General features: G+C 34.1%; 2 protein-coding genes across 6 annotated transcripts; one reads left to right on the forward strand and one right to left on the reverse strand.

Moving 5' to 3' along the window:
• Window positions 1–2,120: 2,120 nt before the first annotated feature.
• LOC111635269 lies at window positions 2,121–4,572 on the reverse strand. Its single transcript, XM_023380184.1, has 2 exons — window positions 3,898–4,572; window positions 2,121–2,710 (listed from the first exon to the last, which is right to left on the reverse strand). The coding sequence occupies exons 1-2, from the start codon at window positions 4,050–4,052 to the stop codon at window positions 2,281–2,283; spliced, it is 585 nt and encodes a 194-aa protein (XP_023235952.1). The 5' UTR covers window positions 4,053–4,572; the 3' UTR covers window positions 2,121–2,280.
• A 2,410-nt stretch (window positions 4,573–6,982) lies between these two features.
• On the forward strand, window positions 6,983–19,039 carry LOC111634944 (MFS-type transporter SLC18B1-like). 5 transcript variants are annotated; one of them, XM_023379802.1, is made up of 15 exons: window positions 6,983–7,685; window positions 9,616–9,766; window positions 14,593–14,789; window positions 14,865–14,960; window positions 16,581–16,654; window positions 16,720–16,867; window positions 16,944–17,012; window positions 17,096–17,183; window positions 17,802–17,941; window positions 18,025–18,123; window positions 18,200–18,291; window positions 18,375–18,470; window positions 18,571–18,645; window positions 18,727–18,820; window positions 18,919–19,039. In XM_023379802.1, the coding sequence occupies exons 3-15, from the start codon at window positions 14,601–14,603 to the stop codon at window positions 18,997–18,999; spliced, it is 1,341 nt and encodes a 446-aa protein (XP_023235570.1). In that variant the 5' UTR covers window positions 6,983–7,685; window positions 9,616–9,766; window positions 14,593–14,600; the 3' UTR covers window positions 19,000–19,039. The 5 variants fall into 5 exon arrangements, with proteins under 5 accessions (XP_023235570.1, XP_023235578.1, XP_023235562.1 ...); XM_023379810.1 differs by lacking the exons at window positions 6,983–7,685; window positions 9,616–9,766 and adding an exon at window positions 8,857–9,119; XM_023379794.1 differs by lacking the exons at window positions 6,983–7,685; window positions 9,616–9,766 and adding an exon at window positions 12,956–13,134.
• The last annotated feature ends 2,823 nt before the right edge of the window (window positions 19,040–21,862 follow it).

Consider the following 21,862-nt stretch of genomic DNA (forward strand, 5'->3'; position numbering starts at 1 on the left):
ACAGATAATATTTATTAAATTTATAAATTATTATAGTAAATAATCAAATAATATATATCTAAATATATAAATAAAATTCAACGAAAAGTTATGACAAAAATAAATCTTAATTCTAGCCATAGAGTTTTTTCTAAAACTCTTTCCGCCCTGTGGGCAATAAGAGGGCTTCTTATAGCAAGCCCATTATGAGTTCGGCTAAGCCCATAATGAAATGGTCGGGTAGAGAGGGACGGAGCCAGACATATCTGTGAGTTCCCAGACGAGGTCCGAAATCGCGAAATTCGTGTGTCTAAAATATAAGAAAAAACCTTTGATCTAAACAACGCGATACAAAATGTAAATAGCTAGTCTCGGAACGACTACGACACGTGTTAAAATACCTGTTTTTTTTATTTTTTTTTCTCGAAAATTTGACCCAGCATATCTTAACGTATTATACTTTGCACAGAAATTCTTCCCAAAAAAACAATAACGACAATACGTCGAATTTCGGATTCCCGTTATAAGTCTGTGTACAAAATTCCATTTAAGTTCTATTAATTACGAGGGTTGTCCCAAAAGTAATGCGCAGCGGGCGTTGTAGGCAACGTAGACAGTGTGTACATTGAAGTCTTACGAACGCGTTCGTATCATATGGTAGTGGGATTCGTTTAAAGGAAAAATGCCAAAAATTCGAAAAGTCAACGAGAACAGTCCGTCGGGTCGGATTTCAGCAACAGAGCAACGTGCGTATATTCACATCGAAACAGTGTCCGGCAAAAAAGTAAGTGCCCGAAATTCATGCCGCGTTAAAAGAAGCGTCTGGAAGGTTTAGTGTGAATCGTGGCACACGAAGTTTCGAGAAGGTCGAACAAGCATCGAAGACTGTAACAGCTGACAACACAAACGCTTAAATCATTGCAACTTTGCTAGACCAAGACTGGAGAATCACGGTAAGAGAAATTGAGGCGGACACAGGAATCTCGAAAACGAGCGCACATCGTATTTTAACACAGGTGCTAGGCAAACGAAGGTGGCGGCATCGGTGCACCGATCATCAAACTTTCAAAAAATACGGCCGGGAACAGCTCCGCCACCCGACTTCGATCTCTTCCCCAAGCTGAAGGAACCCCTTCGGGGAGTGCGTTTTCCGACGCTGGGAGAGAAGTGATCCGACAGATTCGGATGCTCAATAAGGGGACGCTGAACGGAATTCAAGCACTTCCGCGCCGCTGGCAAGCGTGCATCGATAAGGGAGGGGATTATTTTCAAGGCCTGTAATCACTTGTATCTTCTTCAATAAATATTTTTCGAGTTAGAGCCAACTGTGTGCATTACTTTTGGGACAATCCTCGTATTATTATTTTGTTAATTAAATACAGGAGTATTTTAAACTACATTAAAAGTGGCGTGTGTAGAATACCCTTACCACGTCTACCTTTTTTACGCAAGTTAATGTTTTCATTCGCAGTGTGTAGCTTTTATTATAATCTCATTCTACTATATTCACATTCTGTATTTATCATTGGAATGTGTATTACGTATGTTAATCCACTTCTGCTTTTTGTGCACATTCAATTTATTCTATGAGAAATACTGGTAAAGCAATCGTTTAGAATCTTTTTCACTTGCTGTGAAAAATTTTTTATCTATATAATTAACAAAAATTCATTTGAATACAAGTAAACGAATCATTACAAGAATTTGAATTTAAATTTTAATGGCGAAGATAAGTGAAAAGTAAATTGTTACCAGAGCCTCTTCAGCCATCGGTCGTATCGACCGATGTTACCGCTTCCCGGGACGTGGACCCAGAGGTTGGATTTTGGGAAGCGTGTTCGTGTTGTGAAACGGTGTTGTTTATAATGCACGTGAATGGAATGGTTGGTGATTGGATGCGACGAATGTGTCGTTGTTTGAACTGTGTGTTTCAGCGTGAGGGATGTTGTTGTTTATGTGCGTGGATGTGACTTACTAAACTAATGTGAGTACGACAAGGGGAAAAAAAATAAAAACCCCTTGTCTTCTTACATCTAGATTAGTAAATTAAATTTAAGGTTTTAGTTTGAATGTTAGTATGACAAGAGGAAAAAAAAAAAAAAAACCTCTTGCCTTCTTATCCTAAATTAGTAAATATAAGTATGACAAGAGGAAAAAACAAACGAAAAAAACCTCTTGCCTTCTTATCCTACGTTAGTAAATTGAAACTAAAACCTTAAATTTAAATGTTGTTAGTATGACAAGAGGAAAAAACAAACGAAAAAAACCTCTTGCCTTCTTATCCTAGGTTAGTAATATCCTTCAGAAATAGCAAAGGAAAAAGTCGTTCACTTCTCTTACGAAGCGACGCTTTTTCCTTTCCATCTTTGCCCACACCGAACGAGAGGATCCCACTCGTTGGAAAAGGGAGGAATGATCGAAACATTCCTCCCCTCCCAGTGCGTCAAAGATGATGTCGTCAACATGGAGACATTTCACCTTTCGGAACACGTCCGAATGGCGAAATGTCTCCTCTCCGTTCAACGCGGAACAGAGAATGCTGTCGACATCCGCTATTCCCGAAGGCGATCCCGTGAAGGAAGAACCCCTTCCGCAATCGATGGAAGAGAGTTCCTCTCCCCGCTCAAAGGGGGAAAAGACCCTCTCTTCATCGATTGCGGAAGGAGAACGCCCTTCACACTTCTTCATCTTCTTGGGCCGCAGCCAACGCCAAAACCGCCAGCTCTTCATTCTGTAAAGAAACAAAAAAATATATATATATTAATGGGATGCGGATATACTTAACGCAGAAAAAGCTCAAGATTATACTCACGTCGGATCGGAATTCGTGTAACTCGCGTTAGACCCTACCGGAAATTGCTAGAAGGTTCCAACTGCATTTACAGTAGAGACGACCGACCCGGAACGAATAAACTCTCTTGCGTGTAATTTGTATTTATTTGTACGACAGAAAAGTAAAGACAAGACAGAAAAGTAGCCATGCGAAAAAGGCACTCGTACTCGATCTCGAGCCCAAGTCGTAACGAGTGTTTCGTTCTAGAGCAATTTACCCTAACGTGCGTCACCTAACCGCAACGATGGCATTTAAGAGAGTTTCGTGCGAAGAAATTCCGTACGAGAGTCGACGAAAACACAAGACGTGCCCGCAGCCGGGACACGAACGTTTAAGTGGCACAAAGCATTTGCAAAGGGTTACGTAAGTGTGGAAGATGGACTGCACTCGGAAAAGACCGCGTTGTGGAAAGAGACAAACAGCTTAAGGAAAAGAATTCTTTGTGTCCAGCCTGTATAGATAACTGTTAAGTGTATTAGATTGTGTTTTAAGTCGCACAGCTGCAGATAATTTAATTCTCGCAAAGTAAGCCATTGAAAAGCGTTGTAACTAATACGTAGATTCAATGGAGAAGTCGGAGGTGAAAGGGCGAAATTTTTGACGTCCCGGATGTGTCGAAGGAACGTGTCATGCTTCAGAATGCGGTCTCCGTGTATCCTTCGGTCCATCCGGTTTCGAGTGTATATTTTAGTTAAAATTACGATACGCAATTCGTATTTAGAGTTAGTATTAAATAAGTTTTAATCGAATTTCTATAAATAAGATATTTGCAAATAATCCTTATTCTTTCACCGTGTTTATAAAATATAATCTAAATTAATTAATTACGAAAATAAACCAATGAACAAATACTTAATCCTTTGCATCCGTCGTTTTCGGCGCTTCGGTCGCTTTCCAATGTGGCGGCTGGTTTAAAAGTCGAAAGAGGTACGTTTCGGATGGTAATTCAAACGAAAAACACAAGCGACGGCAGATTTTAACGCGAATATGCAAAGTCCGAGTCGGCCGATGTCGTCTCCGAGAGTTGGACTAAACGAAACGAAAATAAAATCTTACAACTAGCTAAATTTTAATTAAAATCTTACTTGGTGTAATGTCGGCGTCCACAAGTCTTCTTAAAACCACGTAAAAAAGGCAAAAAACACAGCAGAAACAAGAGCAAAGAGCGCACACGTCCGTCCGGCAAGCGAAAAACGTGCAAAGTGACGCAAAATCGTGTTGCAACAATACGCGTTTCCATAGAAACGGCAATTGTTGCGAGATTAGAAAGCTCGCAACGAATTCGAATGCGATTGACGTCACGGATTCTTTTTGAATTTTAAGGCTAAATATCTGCATTTTTCACGTTTCTATCCCCAGAGTGACGACGGATTGGGATCGAGACTGTCCCTACCGCCCTCCGCCTTCGGTTTCCATTCTCCACAAGGGGTTAGAAGCGACATTTTCTAAAATCGAACGTCATCTTTACCTCGCCACCCCCAAAACTAGAAGAAATCCTCCCTCTCCTTCGTCCGGTATTTTCCGACCAAGTTTCCGATTGACCGACAGCGCAATTTTTACTGAATTTCGTAATATTTCGTTTATCCGACGCCATTTTAAGAGCGCTTACCTGACGTCATCGGTTATATTAAATATGCGTGTTATAGTTTAGTTACGTAAACGTTAATTAGTATATTAAATAAGCAAATTTTATGAATTCACCTGACCGATAGAAAATATCGTGTATGTATTTTACACGAAACAATCAAATATAGATCTTTCTATATTCAAACTGAGAAGAAGATCGTTCGTTTCAACAAATGTAACTGATTTTTATAAACAAAAATCTATCAATAGCAACGAGTTGCGTAACTTTCTCGGCTGTTGTGAGATTTTATTTAGAAAATAACTTCTATACTTTTAATTATAATAAATAAAACTGTGTGTGGCGCCATCTGTTATGAGATTTTGTTATATAAACTTTTCATATTTTTAATTATTATAAAAGCGCAAAAGGATTAATTTTGAGTAGAGAAACGAGTCTTACATACAAAAAAAATTACAAATGCTAGTAACGAGTAAAATCTTCATTAACCCCGACCCTCTTGAAATATCACACGTGACCCCGCTCTATCTCCTACCCTCTTGATCTTTAACCACCAAAGTTTAATAGCATCAATGCCTCTTATACACAAGCTACCGTATCAAAGTTTATTTCTTAATCATTTTTTCATCCCGAGATATTAACTCTTAGACATCCTATTGTCCCCTTGTTATAGCTTGTGGATAAGAGGCATTGATGCTATTAAACCTTGGTGGTTTTGAGTCGCTACCAAGGATGCGAACAAGCTTCCATGGTCGCGACTCGACGTGTTGTGAGAGAAGCCAAATTTTAAAGTTCTTAGAACGGGAGATTTCGGAGGTCAAAGATCGTCTACCCAACATTCGAAATACGGCCAAGTTCTTCTTGGCAAATTTTTTAAACGATCTGTCAATGTAAAACCGAAAGGTAGAACTCTAACACAAGCACTCAAACTGGTAGAACTCTGACCCAAGCATTCGTAAATTATCGACCTAGGGAGAACAATTTCGGTAAAAGAGAAAAAAAATTGATATGATCGTTAGAATTCCAAGACGACAAAAATCACAACCAACGGGCTGAGTTATGATTGCAGGTCTTATTGTTCTATCAACAATCTCCGGTCACAGTAGACGAAGAGGTGTCGGATACACCTAGAATCGGACGTTTCTCGCAACCCGAGTTGGTCTCGGGTTGCGAGACTAGGAACACACCTAGGAACACAGGTAGGACCAATCGGGAAGCGAGGAATGGGACGAGGAACCAATCGGGAAGCGAGGAATGGGACGAGGAACCAATCGGAAATACGGATAGCGGAGGAAAAAGTATAAAAATAGGAACCTGAAGGTCGTAAGACAGTCTTCTCTGGATTAAGCTCACCGTTTGCTTTTATTGCGAATTGTGCCGCCGTCAACTTACATAGTTGGCGGCGGCACAAGATAGGTTCTCGTCTAGGAACTCACAGGCGTCGCAGCAACTCTTCCAGCGTCTACAACCCCCAACGATTCTATCTATTTCTCCCCGGGGCCTCGACAGAAGAAGGAATTTTCTCCATCCCGAAAGACTAAGGAAGTGGAACTGTTAAACTCGATGTAAGAATGGACGTTACCAAATAAACGGTTTTTCTTTTGTGAAAACACTTGTCGTCAATTGCCTCTTTCGCCACAGCCCACATGCGGAATTCCCTAAGGGTCATCCTGTTACGGGATTAATAGATCCTCCCCTTTAAGTCGGTAACTTTACGTATCCAGACCGACCACCCCGAAAAATTCGACCCATCCGGATTTAATCCCGTATTCTCCAAAGCGGCAGGCTGCTATTTTGACCGCTTGGCCATCCGGCCATCAGCAATTGTTTATTGTAACATAGTCACAATGCCATGCTGCAATTTTTAATTATATTTTAAATGTATTTTAATTTAAAAATATGTCTCCATCTCAAATTAGTACTGTAATGTCTTGCCCCTGTACACCATACTTTTCCTTTAACAATAGAGTCGTGCCTGTCATCTAACACCTTACGGGGGGATTTTTGACTTAAAATAACGTGACTTCCAGTTTGCATCGGAAATTCATGTATCGAGGCCTCATGTCCCTAAGCTTTCCATATCTCGTCCCGACTTTCATTTATGTAACTCTATTCTCAACATTAAGGAAAGACAGACGGACGGACGACGATGGGAATTTATAAGTGTACAATTTTTTCAAATTGCAGACCAAAAATTGTAGCTCGACATTGTGATGATCACCAAAAATAAAAAAAGAAATGGAGAAACTCGACACTTCTAGACTAAACTGCTCATAATATAAAATCAGAATCAATCTCTACATTAGAATAATTATTGATTTTGCGAGTAATTTACGATTTAGAGAGGGTGATGTCCGAATTTACATTGTAAACAAGATCACGGAGAAAATTTAGGTATTACTTATCGATGACGCAATAAGAGGAATAAATGCCAATTCTTCGATGATTATAACAAATAAATCTCTACGTAATGCCCCTGAAATTACAGTTTAAGAACTGTATTTTCAAGGGCATTACATAAAGATTTATTTGGTATTAAAGGTCCTCGGGTAACTATCGAATTTAAACAATGGACGTTGATCTTGATTTGTTTTATATTGTGGCAACGAGTTCATTCCTTATACATTCATCCGGTCACAAGAGAGAATGCATAAAAAGATATAAATGCCATTGGGCACGACGACATTGGCACGACTATTCTAAACTATTTAAAATTAAAGTATCAGTAACCTAAAACAACTTAATAAATTCAACAATATGAGAATGAAATCACGAGATATTTTACGATTCGTATATATGGACTATTCGGAATTATCGTAATAAAACTTATGGCTAATGTAATTGTTAATGAATCAGGAATTTATTTTTACTAGTAGATTGTTTTGAAATCATAAGCAATCAGTATAAGGAACCGTAAAGAAATATAAGAATGATATTTGCTTTTTCTTGTTATTAAATGTCATTGAAGCAAACAGAAACAAAACCTTAGAAGTGGAGAAAAGAATTATTTTATTATCGACGACGAAGTGAACGATTCGGGCGTGAAATATATTCCTCAAGTAAACGAAACACACGAAATTCTTCGTATTGCAATGGGTGAAACTGGCTGAAAACGTTAATCAAGAACTCGTGCGGGTTTTCTTATCTCACGTGGAACTTGAGCTTACAATCTTCAAGAATATGTAAAATTACATGGACGTTTCGACTCTGTAAATGTTGTCCACCTAGTTTTTGATAAACTTCGAAAACGGTGCCACTAAACCAAAATCTTAACTATTCAAGTAGCATGTAAGAATTAGCACATTTTGATTAAAGCTTTACGAATGTTATTGTATATTATTAAATAAAATTCTTATTTATTTGTTATATTTTAATTCTCCTATAAAATTAAAATATTTATAGAATTTACCTGACGATATCTTTTGATATTTCGTGTTGAATTTATCAGTTTTTTGTATTTATTTTGACATACGGCGTGTATGACTAGAATAGATGAGAAAAATGACATGTTTTTTCTGATTTTGATACAGTATCTCTTTTTATTTTGGGATCAAAAAACTTTTATAAACAGAGTATTTATTTATATTTAATAAATAAATAACAATAGGGCCGAACTTTAAGTCTGGGCACGTAGCAATTTTGTATTACTACTACGGAGGNGAAAATGCATCGACCAAAATGGCGATTATGTAGAAAAATAGACAAATGTTCACGCTTTAAAACGATATAAACTTTATTTTTGTATAAAACGTTTTTTCGTATTTAAAAAAACTAGAAGCCTTTACTTTCGAAATTACCCTTGTGTACCTTATTAAATAATTTCACAACGTATAATGAATTATTTTTCTTTAAAGGTGGATAGATAGGAAAAAGAAATCTTTTCAAAAACTGGAGCTACAGTTATTTAAACATCGAACTTTTTCGCCTTCAAAGATCTGCATTTAATCCGACATTGTTTTGGCCAAAAATATATTTTAAAGCACAGAGTATTTATTTATATTTAATAAATAAATAACAATAGGGCCGAACTTTAAGTCTGGGCACGTAGCAATTTTGTATTACTACTACGGAGGACCCGGGTTCGAATCCTAGTTCGAATCCTAGGGAATCCGGGTTCGAATTTCCTAGTTCATTTTTAGTATAATTTAACATCAATAAAAATAAATTTAAATTTTCTATTTTGCAAATTGTATAATTCTTCCTTAAAAATAGTAGCATCGATGTCATCTGAATAGGTAGTTATTAAATTCATAATACAGTTATCATACTTTAATGATGACATATATGGCGAAAAATTTAAATTTCGTTATTCATACTACAGTAACGAGTTTATAAAAGATTGTTTTGGGCCCCTTGTTGGTAAGGGTCCAGGCAATTGCCCTTCTTCCCCCATAGAATAACGTGCCACAGGGGAATACAACATTTATTTATGTATACCACATAGCATACTTAACTACAGTACTAGATTATAACTAGTTTAGTGAGTAATAGAATTAGACAAGTTATAGTTGGTGAGTAATAGATTAGCCGCAAAATTTGTTTCTTTTTATGTAAAAAAGTTAGGAAAGTGATAAAAAGTTTCTTTTGATAAGTGCAGAAAGATCGTATCTCTTATAGCAAAACATAAAATTATAAGGTTGAAAAGTATACTTCAGCGAAAGCATCTAAATAAAGGAAACTTTTGGACGTTGTGGCAGGAAAATACTGGAATCAGATTTGACGGTAAGATTAACGTGTGCATAAAGTGCATATTACGCAGACTACAACTACGAAAAGTTTTGGACGAAGCAATGCCAGCCACCATGATAATAGATCAGGATAACAAGTATCATTACAGAAAAAGATTTCGTGCGTTGCTTTGTGCTTAAATTCCTTTACTAACATTACTCAAAGGTGCTGTAATGTATAGGCAAATTATTGTGGCGCGACATTATAAGACACAAAAGTAAAGTTCGAAGCCTTTGCAGATCGCACGCGACACAAGTGCGATGGTCAAAGGCTTCCAGTTTTACTCCAGGGAAGTGCCTGTTGAGAGAACTTTTATAGAAAACTGGTTCCTATTTAGGTATTAGACACGTGAAGAAAACCCATAAAACTCCCCGCTGGAGAGGATAAAACCACTGAAAATATTTTATTTTTGAGTGTTTTTTTTTTTTAAATTATAGATCAATTATGGCAGATCGTTACAAGATTTACAATTAATGTAATTTTTAACTAGAAGTTGATCAATCAGTTAATCAGTGTGACAATCAAGATAATCACTTGACGTCGTCGACCTATTATCAAATCAATTATCGGGATGAACTTTGAAATAATTTATAAGCGACAGCAGTGAAAGTTTCGATTCTTTTTAAAAATATTGCTTACAAGTGAGTACTTCATGTTGTTTACGTTCAGGAATTTATATTTCAAAATTTCAAAATACACAATTTCAAATTAAAATACAGCTGATGAAATTTCTAATTTAAAAAAAAATAGATTTAAAAATATCTAAATTAATTATATTTTATGAATAGTTTTTAAACTAAATTTACTTTTTTTTTTTAATAAAAATATAATTAGTTTCAATTATTATATATAAATTGATAATAATATAAGAAGAAATATATTATTNAAAGTGGTTTAGGAGTTTTTAAGGAAGATGAAATCATCAGGAAGGAGTGAGGGTCCGTGTTTTAAGATAGTTTACTAACTGTGCTTCGGAAAGTAATAAGCTTTTACAATGGTCCCTTGACACGTATGTATTTGTGATTTTCTTTAGACATTTTATCTCGATAAAGTTTACTCGCACAAACTTTTCGGTTACACTTGAAAAGTAATCGAAAAAAAAACTCAATTTCTGTAGATAGAAATCTGATAAACAGAAGACTAATTCCTATTTTTAAATAATGGTGCGGTAAGATTAATACTAAAACAACAAATACATAACAATACTATAGGCCTACTTGCAAAAGTTTGGTATCACATAAAGGAAGTAAATTCACACCTTATAACTGTATCTGAAAGCATAAGAGTATTATTATAGGAAACGAACGACTAAAGACTATATAAAAAAACATCTACACAACTATCTGAACTGCACGAATCAAAACCGAAACCTAAAATATAAGATAATAAGTTTTAAAAAACCCACTAGGTGGAGAATGGGGTTGACCTTAAACAGAGAAGACAAAGGATGCTGCCAGACAAATTCCGCGGTAAAAACATCGTTCTCGTGAATATGCAGTTTTTAATATGAAAATAATACAGTTTCATTAATAAGTACTGTAAATTAAATATTATTCAAATGTTTGAAAGTTAGAATCTAAATCAGTAGTTTATCTCAGATTAGACCATTTAGACACCTTTTCTAGACATAAACGACGTAGGGTGGGACGATGATGAGCTCCAGCCCACCCTAAAATCTTGCCCACCAGTCTCACCATTCTGAAATAATTTATTTAAGTCTGTCTATATTGTCCCCTATTATTAGGGGATTTCTTTAAATATAAATTAATTACTCTGCAAGTAATTACATGTTCTCCCTAAACTCACTCTGCTTAAACATATAAAAATTAGTTTATTAATTAATAAAATATGCAAATAACGCCCTTCTCAGTAAAGCAAAGCAATGTTCTGTCCCATGTCCATCCTTCAATGAATCTCCAAAATTATCATAAAACTTAAGAATTATACCAAAAAATTTCAAAATTTATTAGTTTATAGATTATCAAATAATTATTTTTAAAGTTTTAATCTTCAATTTTTCTGTTTAAAAAAGGTGTGATTTCATCAATAATGTTTTTGTAATTTTATTATCTGTAATTTATCTACAGAATACAATATCTTAAACAATACAGTGTTTAATAAAGATTAAAAGTAAATAATAACAATTCACTCGGGATATTTAAAAAATAAAGTTTGTTGAAGTAATAAAGTTGTTCTGTTTTATACTGTAGACCTTCACGAGTTCGTTTATATATTCCTGTATTGTGGCTCCTTGCTTAATGGACAAGAGCAGAGGAATTTTATTAAAATACAGATCACGCGAGAACGGAATAAATTCTAATAATTACAGAAAGCATGTGGTGAGGCTACGTTGCTAAATCATAGACGAGCGATGCCTTTCCATTTTGTGGGTATTAAGAGAGCCTTCTCTTAGCAAAGCCATTATGGGTTCGGCAGGCCGATCATGGTGGTGAGGGACGGGCCCGACATATATCTTCAAAGGAGTGGTTACTAAAAACGAACGAAAAGTTTAAATACCATGAAAACTTGGAGTCTTCGAAATCTTACAGCCTTGCATACTGCTTGAAGGAAAATTCTCGTTGCACGCTGGCATATAATACAAAATGGTATCATACTCGCCTATCTATAGTTAAAATTTTGAAAATCATTGTAATTAATTAGCTAAGTTCAAATCCGATGGTTAATTTAGCTTTATCATTTGATTACTCACTTTTTAATCGTAGACTTCCGAGAAAAATTTGACTTCTCTTTCTGAACAACCAATCACTATCAAAGTTGTCATGTGGACGGTGACGTATACGAAGTCGTTTTAATGGCCGACTGTTCTCATCCTCTGGGAAGAACTTTATAAAGAGTTTAATAAAACCAACAAATCAATGCTTATTTATTACAAATTACAGAAACACAAATAATTACCTAGAGTGAAATGAACTAAACGTATTAATAATGTATTCGGATTCCAATTAGTAGACTATAAAGAATCAAGTCAAAACTTTTAACTTTTCCTGTTTCATCAGTTTTCGGGAAACATAATACACGTTTTCACTAAGATGCAATGAAAGATTTCCCACGTGGTTATAGACATGTTGACGAGTTTTGATTCTACACAGGCCAGTGCTACTCATCAAAGTAATAATATAGCGCGCTATATCGTTGTTGCAGTAATTAAGTAAATATAATATTTTTAGAAATTATATTCATTTTTGTATGAATTATATTCAGTTTATTATTCTTTTAATTTTTCATAATAGATGGCTCTACAAGTAAATCCACCATATCAAATGTACACAAAAATTAATTTATATAGAAAATATGATAAAGATTTTGGGGTGGTATGTTCGACGTTATTTAAGTTAATACTATGTTAACGGAAGTACCCAGTTTCGTAGCAATTGTTCGAACGGCCTAGGAGTACATAGCGAACAAACAAACAAACATTCTACTTTATATATATATAGATTAGAACAGAGAATAATTGGAATTTAGAAATGTTTGGATTTTGTGTACAGTTTATTATTTTATCTAATTTTTGCATTGATTAAAAATAATCCTAGACTTTATAATTTATTATTAAATTTAAAAAAAAAATTTTNAATTTAATATTTTATTTAATCTTTGTTCTTATTAAAAACAGCCTAAAAATTTTTATCATTATTTAAACTCGTGAGTTTAAACAATTTTTTATAATTACGTTTAAATATGTTGCTAAATTATTAAACAATTACACGACTAAGCTGACTTTACTTTTTGTCACAAATTACTTAATCATTTGCACAAATAGATAGATATATATTTTCTATTTAATTAAATTTTTGCAGGACTTCTCGAATTCCCTAAATAAAAATTTATATTTAAAATCGTAACGTTTTAAACTCTGGTTTTGGCCTGAAACGTTTCACCATCTGCTTGCTCTTTTCTCATCTCCCTTCTTTTCTAATGCACGTTTAGGGTAGATTATTCATTTGTTCATCAAGCAACAGTTAATTCATTTCAAACAAACGTCGCCTCTGTAAGTGAAGTTTGTTTATTTTATTTTATCTTTTTTTTTTTTTTTTATTTGTCATTATGATTGTGAAATGACGGATTTGTGAAAACGAAAACTTTTTGTATGCTTCTGTAATCTTGCTAGTGTTTCAGATAAAATGAGATAGATTCGGCTTTGTTTCCAGATGAAGGTGAGTGTATCATAATCGATGACAAAAAAGGCCTAACCTTTTCGTCACCCATTTAGTGTATTTTTAATAATAACATAGAGAAAACTGCGCGAAGAATTTTAAATTTGGATTTCCTACTTTTTGTTTGCGGTTGTATAGTATTTTCTAGATTGTCTGGCACGTCGATCTATCCGGGAAAGACCACGAAATCAGATATTTTCGTATGGTAAAACCAGAATGCTGGTTTATCCCTGGGAAATGCAGTTTAAGTGAGGTTATACATCCTTCTGTAGGGGGTGAGTAAAAAAAATGAACTAGTTTTTATTCTAAAACTGTGAAACTGTCATCAAAAACTACGATTATACGTTTAATTTCTCCATTTTGTTCTCTTTCTAACGATTTGAAATATTCGTGGAATGATTAAAGTTCTATTTTATGTTTATTTTATTTTAATTCGATGTAAAAACGTAGAAAATAAACATATCAAATTTCAGAAACTCGCTGTAAATTATCTCAACTTACACCGATTAACATCCGCTTTGTGTGAAATTCGAGAGGAAGGTGTTATTTTTAATCCTCCGGGCTTCAGGCATTCTGGTCGATTTACCTGTGAGAAATTCTGAACTAATCCGGACTCAAACTCGCATCTTTTATAGAGCAGCAAGATGTAGATAAGAAGTAGATTGTGTTCGTGATAAAAAAAAAAAGTTGCTTAACTTTCCAGGCAACATTTGCTGGCGCCATCTGTTACGGTATTTTATTATTAAAATTTTTAAATATTTTTAACTATTTTTAACTATTATAAAAAGGCAAAAAGCTTAATTTGAGAGTAGGGATGGGTTTTATAAAAAAAAAAAAATGTAATTGTTAATAACGAGTGAAATCGTCATTAAGTTCGACTTTACTCGAGATACACACGACCCCCTTTATCTCTCCACTCTCTTGACCTTTAATCACCAAAATTTAACAGCATCAATCTACTAATACACAAAACTCCATGCAAAATTTCAGAAATTTTGGACCAAAAGCACACGAGTTATTAAGCTTCAAACAGGTGAACAAAATCGTGCCACCCCTTCCCCTACATACCAACATCCATACTCACAGAAATTATCCCCGAAATTTTTGCATTTCTCGACGTTTCGAAGTCCCTCGAGTTCTAAAATGTAAAAATCTTGGGGGGTTTGACCGATCGCCATACTTTCCCTCTGTTGTACATAACAGCGGGGAAAGTAAAGGTACTTTTTGCTTTATTTGTTTTTTAATCGATAAAATATTATTTAATTTTATTACAAATTTTATAATTTGTTTAGGAATAAAAATGACGGAGCAGACAAGCGTAAATATAAATGACGAACACGTTCGAAAGAAAAGGAAGTCTAGAAATGGCATAAAAAGTGTGTTGAAAGGAATTACTCGCAACCAGATACTATTGTTAATTGCATTCGGTTACTGTAATTTTGCTATGGGTGCTTGTTATGCATTATTAGCTCCTTTCTTTCCCAGAGAAGTAATTCTAATATTTATATCCCGACCAACGTTATTACACACACAAAAAAATAACATTTTAATGTATTGTTTTCAGGCCGAATATAAAGGAGCATCTCCCACGATTTATGGATTAATAATTGGTTTTTATCAGCTGATAGTAATTGTTGTGTCGCCTATTTGTGGAAAAATGGTATGTACAGTACCTATATTATTTTCAGAATTAGAAATTTTTGGGGATTTAATGCAGACATTTCGATTTTTCTGTCATATGTGACAGTCCTGCTCCAACTACATTTTTCTGACCCCTGTCATAGCCTGGTTTTAGACAACTGCCTAACAGCTGCCTTGCAATATAGAGTTACAGTTTTCCCAAAAACAATAAAATAAATCAATCAAACAGATAAAACGTGGATTTTTTTTTTTACTGCTTATCAGAAGAAACTTTAATTTACATCACTTTCTTTTTATATAAAATATCAAATCTTGGAGTATTTCTGTGTTCGAGACGAGACAAGTGGCACCGTGGTCCCCTTCTATTTTTAATTTATACGAATACGTTTTTAATTGTGTAAAGTTTATGAAGGCGTTTATGTATTTTATGTAATATATAATAATAATAATACTGTTATAATGTTTAATATAGGCCTTATATAAAACATTTTAAACTATAGAAAATGGTTAGGTCTGATGTAATACGGCAATGCCAACACATTAGAGATCTGCCAAGAGGGATACCTCCCTGGAGGACTTTCTATGTGAAACTGGCCCCTATTTAGGTGGTTAAGAAAACTCGGAAAACTTCACATGACTAGTTGGTTGGTCAAGTGTAAACTCGCGACTAACTAAGTGTAAGATTGTCGACTGTCAGGGCAATTAGTTAATTGCACGTCAGGAAAAGCCTAGGGACTGATCGTATGTGGGTTGTGGTGATGGAGGCAAAAATGACAAGTGTCTCACAAGAACCGTTTATTCTAACATTAAAAGTAACTTACATAATAATGATACAAAATGCGATCTAGATCGTCTTGGCTGGGGAGCTCCGGACGTCGCTGGTCGGGTACGGTTCGATGCCAGAAGATGCGTGCCCCGTAGTCTTGATGGAGGAATGTCCGTTGCACAGGAAGTGACTCTGACGGGTGATGCTGGCGGAAGGACTGAGATCCTGGGCCACTGATGAAAACACTTGTTTGGAGGAGAAACGACGTTTTGACCTTGAGATTTGGGGTTTTATAGGATTTTCCCTCGAATCTCACCCGTTTGATTGGTTCCGTGCCTCTCTCCCTCACCCCGATTGGTCATTATTCTGTCTCCAGGCGAAAACCGAGACCGATTCGGGTCGGGAAAGGTCCGAGTGGTGTTGACGGAGCTTTGAAGTCTGCGCTCGTATTTTACTCTGTTATGCCTTTTCTCCGACGTTTATGAACCTAAACGATTTATCAGATGTTCTCGTACCGATTACCCCTAACGATTTCGAGCTTACATAACTGAAAAGATGTCCTTTTGGTCCCCATCCCCCTTTAACTTCCCCTTTGTGTTTTGCTGTGTTGCTGTATCTCATCAAACCAAACCAAACTAGAATATCATCTCGTCACTGTATTCTTTGAGAACTTTAAATATAACATTGTTTATAAACAGCAACAAGATTCGACAATATAACAATGTAAATAGGCCTCTAATTAGTTTAATGTACCTAATATTATATCTAATCTATTCAATTAAGAATTGTTTATATTTGGGAATAGTATATGATCATATTATAATAGAATTTTCAGTAAATATTCTTTGTTAATTAATTATATCTTTCTTTCAGTCTTCACGTGTATCACCTAATCTTCTAGCTTACGGTGGAATATTCTTATCTGGTTCCGCTAGTATTTTATTTGGGTAAGTTTATCGACAAACTTGATAATCTATAATGTAAATGTTTTCATATTGATCTTATCATTTAGAATTCTAGAATGGTCACCTCCTGGAATTACTTTCATAATTTTAGCATTTCTCATTCGAATGTTTGATGCCATGGGATGGGCTGCTTACTTTACTTCAAGTTACGCTATCGTTGCTATGAATTTTTCTGAAAAAAGAGCTACTGTCTTGGTAAATTCTCATTCTATTTTTAACATTTCTGTAATTTACATAAAACGAATTTTGAAATTTTATTTATCTTTTTAAGTCTATCGTAGAAACCATTTTTGGTTTAGGTATGATTATGGGTCCAACAATAGGCGGTGCTTTATATCAAGTAATTTTTTTTAAATTTTATCCATTAAATTTTATAAAATATAATCTAAAATGACTTTTTACTATGCTTTTCTTTGAATTTAGGTTGGTGGATATGCCATACCTTTCGTTACCATGGGATGTATTCTTTTAGTAGGTTCTTTTACGTCCTTTCTGATCATTCCTCCATGTGGTAAGTTGAAGAAATAGAGCTTAAGGAATAAAATTAACCGAATCTCTTAGCATTAGAAATACAAAGTGACGCTAAAGTCAGTTAATGGAAATATATTTTACGAACGGTCGAAGCCAAGTTAAGAATAGCGACATAATATCATTCGTAATTGAGTGTCTCCATTGAAATATAAATTAACTGAATATCAGCTAATTCATCCATCACCACTCGAATTGTGATGATGGGCGGATCCTCTGTTGTGATCATGGTCGAATCCATGATTGAAAAGGCCCTCTTAATGCCTTTACAATCATGAATTCGACCAATCCGGAATGAGAACAGCCACGGGTGAAGGCCCGAAATATTCGATTCAAACCAATAATAATGTTCAAGACATTCAGAGCGATAGGTTAATCCTTTATTGCTTCATCATCTGGCCATCTTTATCTTATTTTTCGAATAAAGAATAAACGTATGAAATTCTCGTTGTAGGAATCTATTTATGTACATTAATCAAATACTGTAATAGAAAAAATAAGTATGTGATTGCTAATACATTTAAAATATAATTAGAATAGTTTTTAATTTTTATTAAAAGAAATACTTTATATTTTAATTAAAGCATTGAATTTATTTTAGGTGAATTACCACCAGAAAATCCTGGAAATTTAATAAAACTATTGAAAAATCCAACCTATATAATCGATTTAACAGTTTGTGTTAGTTGTTTTTTTGCTCTGGGATTTAACGATGCGACGTTAGAACCTCATCTAAGAGAAGTATGTTTTAAAAAAAGAAGAAAATTTACATAAATTTATTTTTTATTTCAGGAAATATTTCAATGATTAATATCATTTTTCAGTTTGGTTTATCACCTGTATTATTAGGAACGGTTTTTATTATTTTAGGAGGTATCTATGCCCTTGGATCTCCAATTTGGGGTTATTTATGCGACACAATAGTAGGCTTATTTAAATTATTGTATTGAAACACTTAAAATTTTAAATATATACAATAAACTCTTATTATAATTTTAGGGACACGTACAAATTTTATGTGCAGTTGGTATATTTTTATCCATGATAGGATTTTTATTCATCGGACCTGTACCATTCATACCATTACCAACGTAAGTTTGTAATTATAAATATTATTTATTAAGGAAAAATAATATGCATTTATATACTGTAAATTTTAATAATTTAAATACAGAACATTATGGTTAGTTATTGTTGCTCAAGTGTTTCTAGGATTAGGAATGGGAGGAAAATTAATCTGTGCTTTCTTGCATGCAATGATAGAAGCAATGTAAGTTTGCATATTGTAATTTCTATTGTTTTTATTTATTTTTAAAGTTTTTAATACAAAATTATAAAGGATGTTTTACCGTAGAATTTTGTTGGTTTAGAGAAACAGGCTTGCCGGATGATGTTTCTACGTACAGTATAGTCTTTGGTACACTTACATCCGCTTGTTCACTTGGGTAAACTATTTTAAATTCTTAATAAACAAGAAATCTTTTATTAAAGTTACGTTACTAATATTTAACCTTAACCTTTCGCAGTTCTTTTATCGGGCCGTCATTAGGTGGATTTTTATTAGATCATGTGGGGTATAAATATGCAACAGTTTATGTGGCTGGTATAGAACTTGGAATTGTAAGTAATGCATATTTAAATTTTTTAGAAATTAAATTATATAAATTGTACTATATTTTTTTAAAAGATTTGTAATAAGTTTAAATATTTAATTTTAGGGTATCATTGTTGGAACTTTTGCAATATGGAAGAAGTTTCGACATAAAACTGGTGAAGAAATATTTTTATTAAAAGAATAAAATTGAATGTAAATAGAGAAAAATAAAAATTTTTATGATATTAATTCGTTTTTATAATTTATCATCTTTTGTCATTTTCAAGTTATACCAGTTGACCTCCCTATAACACTGTTGATAATTCCGTTTTATATGAATTCCATGTTGTACGAGTCACTTAGATTTTACAAATACATGTGCCATGCTGTGAACAGCTCACGTATTTGTAAAATCTAAGAAATTCGTACAATATGGAATTCGTATAACACGGAATTATCAACAGTGTTATAGGGGGGGTCAACTTGTATTTTCGTTTTAAAAATTATTCTCAATTTTTATGTGTTTGATGTCTCATTGTAATCATGCCATTTATGAAACGAACCCAAATCTCTACATTGGGAAACTCAATTGAGTCTCGTATTTAGAGAATATCTGGATGACAATTTTAGTGAAAGATGGATTAGTCGTAAATTAAATATAAATTAAATATAGCTTCACCTTTTCAAAAAGCAAACTTAAGAGCAAACATTTCGTTCATTTAAATGATCCAAACTTATTCTTTCTTTTTTTTTTTTGTTTTCAAAAAATAAACCTAACATTTAACGAGATACGAATTTAAACTCAATTTATATTAAAATCGGGACCAAATTTACAAACAAATAAGCAATCTACAACTAAAAGATTTTTACTATAAAGATACAATTTAGTATCTTGTGTTGTGGGGAATCATCCAGAACAGAAGTCATAATTGTCGATCTATCCGGCTCTCTGCACACTTGATAATCCACGAGGTCATCGCGACTTCTTCAACTGTGTCCAGCAGCCAAAATACAACGCAGAATCCTGAGGAAGAAGCAACCTCATCCTCAGTTGAAGTTCCGGATATTGCCAGTATTCGTGGAAAATCCAAGTAGTTGTAGGCCGAACAGAATTCCCGATCCCCAGAATGACATGCCGAAGTAAGCCGCCGCTGCCATTCTGCCCATTTAGGATTTTATGCTTTAAAATTTATTATTTTGTATTTTATGACCTCATGTATACTGTAGCTAAAAATCACAAGGGTTGACCGAATCCTGTATTAAAATAATAACATGTGAAATCGTCCTCCGTTTTAGAATTATACAAGTACTGTAGTTGGAAAGCATAAAATTTTTAGCTGCCGATCGTGGATTCTCCAATCGAATAGTATGTTTTAAACTCCATCGCCCTGAGGGTACAAAGAGGGACATTTTAGCAAGTTCCATTGTGGATTCGGCTAGATCAGGGCTTCTTAAACTTTTTTATTCACGACCCCATTTATAATTGTGAATTTTTTTCGAGACCCAAAAAATATAAAATAAAAGATATATACAAATTTGCAAAAACAATAATGGTGTACTACCACAGTTCACTATTGTGTTACAATGGAACAGAGACAACTGAATACATTGAAAAGCAACAACACTACTATAGTTCACACTACAGTATTGCTAAATCGTTGTCTCGCTGCACCAGAAGTGACACAATGCGTGCCATTTTCAAAATCTCACAAATTATTTTCAATATTTTGCATTAAAATCTGGAGATCCCAAGATTTCGCTAAGCTATCCCAAATGGGGTCACGACCCATAGTTTAATAAGCCCTGGGCTAGATCAACCAGTCGAATGATTAAGGTTCATCTCTACATACAAACCTAAGCGAGAAAGAATTAGACCCCCATAATCGCTGCAAACTACATACCGTCGCCGCAATAACTTTAGAAACAAAAATACTGCAATATAGTAACCTCATTCTCCATCTATGCCCAACTGCAGAATCTTTTTCTCGAAAGACTTACTTTTATTGCTTTGATTTGTAAAATCATATAAGTTGTTTTGTATTAATCTGTGTCCGACGTCGAATAATACAATTCTCGCCATATTTGTCTGCATTCATTCACAGTTCTCGCCATTCGTGTTAGCATTCTGAAGTTTTGGACACGTGTGTATTTATGATACTTGCAAGTCTCAAAATGTTTCTGATTCTTAACAAAGATCAACAAACGAAAAAAAAGCGTCAGAAATCCCGAATAATATACTCAAGTTTAAATTTAAAAATGTAGCAACGACTTGAGTAACTTTCCCGAAGAAAAACACTAAGGCATATTAGCATAAAATAAATATTGTCTTTAGCGCCATCTCTTACGTGATTTTGTTTAAAAATTACTTTAATATTATTAATTATTATAAAAATAATAATTAATTGTGTTCTGTCTTATGCCATTATGTAACTCTAATTAAGACGATATTCGTGGCATTCACGAAGAGCATTCAAACTAAAAGATGATAATGAACTATAAATGACTAATTTGCATATATTACTTTAGCAGTTAGTGTACTGGCAATTATGAAGTATGTTGGTACTCGGCTAAATCCGGCACTCTAAAATTAAGGCCGGCACTACGGCCTTAAAGTCTCTACTTATTCCAAAAGTAATTACATGACACTTGAAGCATTTGTTATACTTCTTCTGCTCCAAGAAGATGCAAATATTGAAGAAACATAAAATAATTTACCTTCTACCTTCTAATAACAAGAAAATCTTCATTCTAATAACAAGAAAAATCTTCATTAAGTTCAATCCCACTCGAAATATGTAACATGACCCTTTTCTATCTCCTCATCCCCTTGACCTTTAACCACTAAAATTTTATAGCATTAATGCCTCTTATACACAAGCTACCGTGCCAAATTTTATTACTTAATCTTCATCCCATTCTGAAATATTAAACAAAATAGACACCAACACACAAACACACGGCAAATTTTGAACTAAAGGATACAAAACGTAGAGGACTCCCAAAAACTGTAAACGAAGAAAAATTACAGAAATAAATTGTTAAAAACCGACGAATAACATTCAATTTTT

This window comes from Centruroides sculpturatus, unplaced genomic scaffold (genome assembly GCF_000671375.1).
Source record: "Centruroides sculpturatus isolate CEXI.00-Female unplaced genomic scaffold, Cexi_2.0 scaffold108, whole genome shotgun sequence".
Lineage (NCBI taxonomy): Eukaryota > Metazoa > Arthropoda > Arachnida > Scorpiones > Buthidae > Centruroides > Centruroides sculpturatus.

Coding starts and splice junctions, on each gene's coding strand:
- LOC111634944 (XM_023379785.1), top strand. CDS start 13,503: ATGGTAAAACCAGAATGCTGGTTTATCCCTGGGAAATGCAGTTTAAGT. Junction 14,961..16,580: donor CGCCTATTTGTGGAAAAATG/GTATGTACAGTA, acceptor TCTTTCTTTCAG/TCTTCACGTGTATCACCTAA. Junction 16,868..16,943: donor AAAAAAGAGCTACTGTCTTG/GTAAATTCTCAT, acceptor TATCTTTTTAAG/TCTATCGTAGAAACCATTTT.
- LOC111635269 (XM_023380184.1), bottom strand. CDS start 4,052: ATGGAAACGCGTATTGTTGCAACACGATTTTGCGTCACTTTGCACGTT. Junction 2,711..3,897: donor GGACGCCGACATTACACCAA/GTAAGATTTTAA, acceptor GTTTCTTTACAG/AATGAAGAGCTGGCGGTTTT.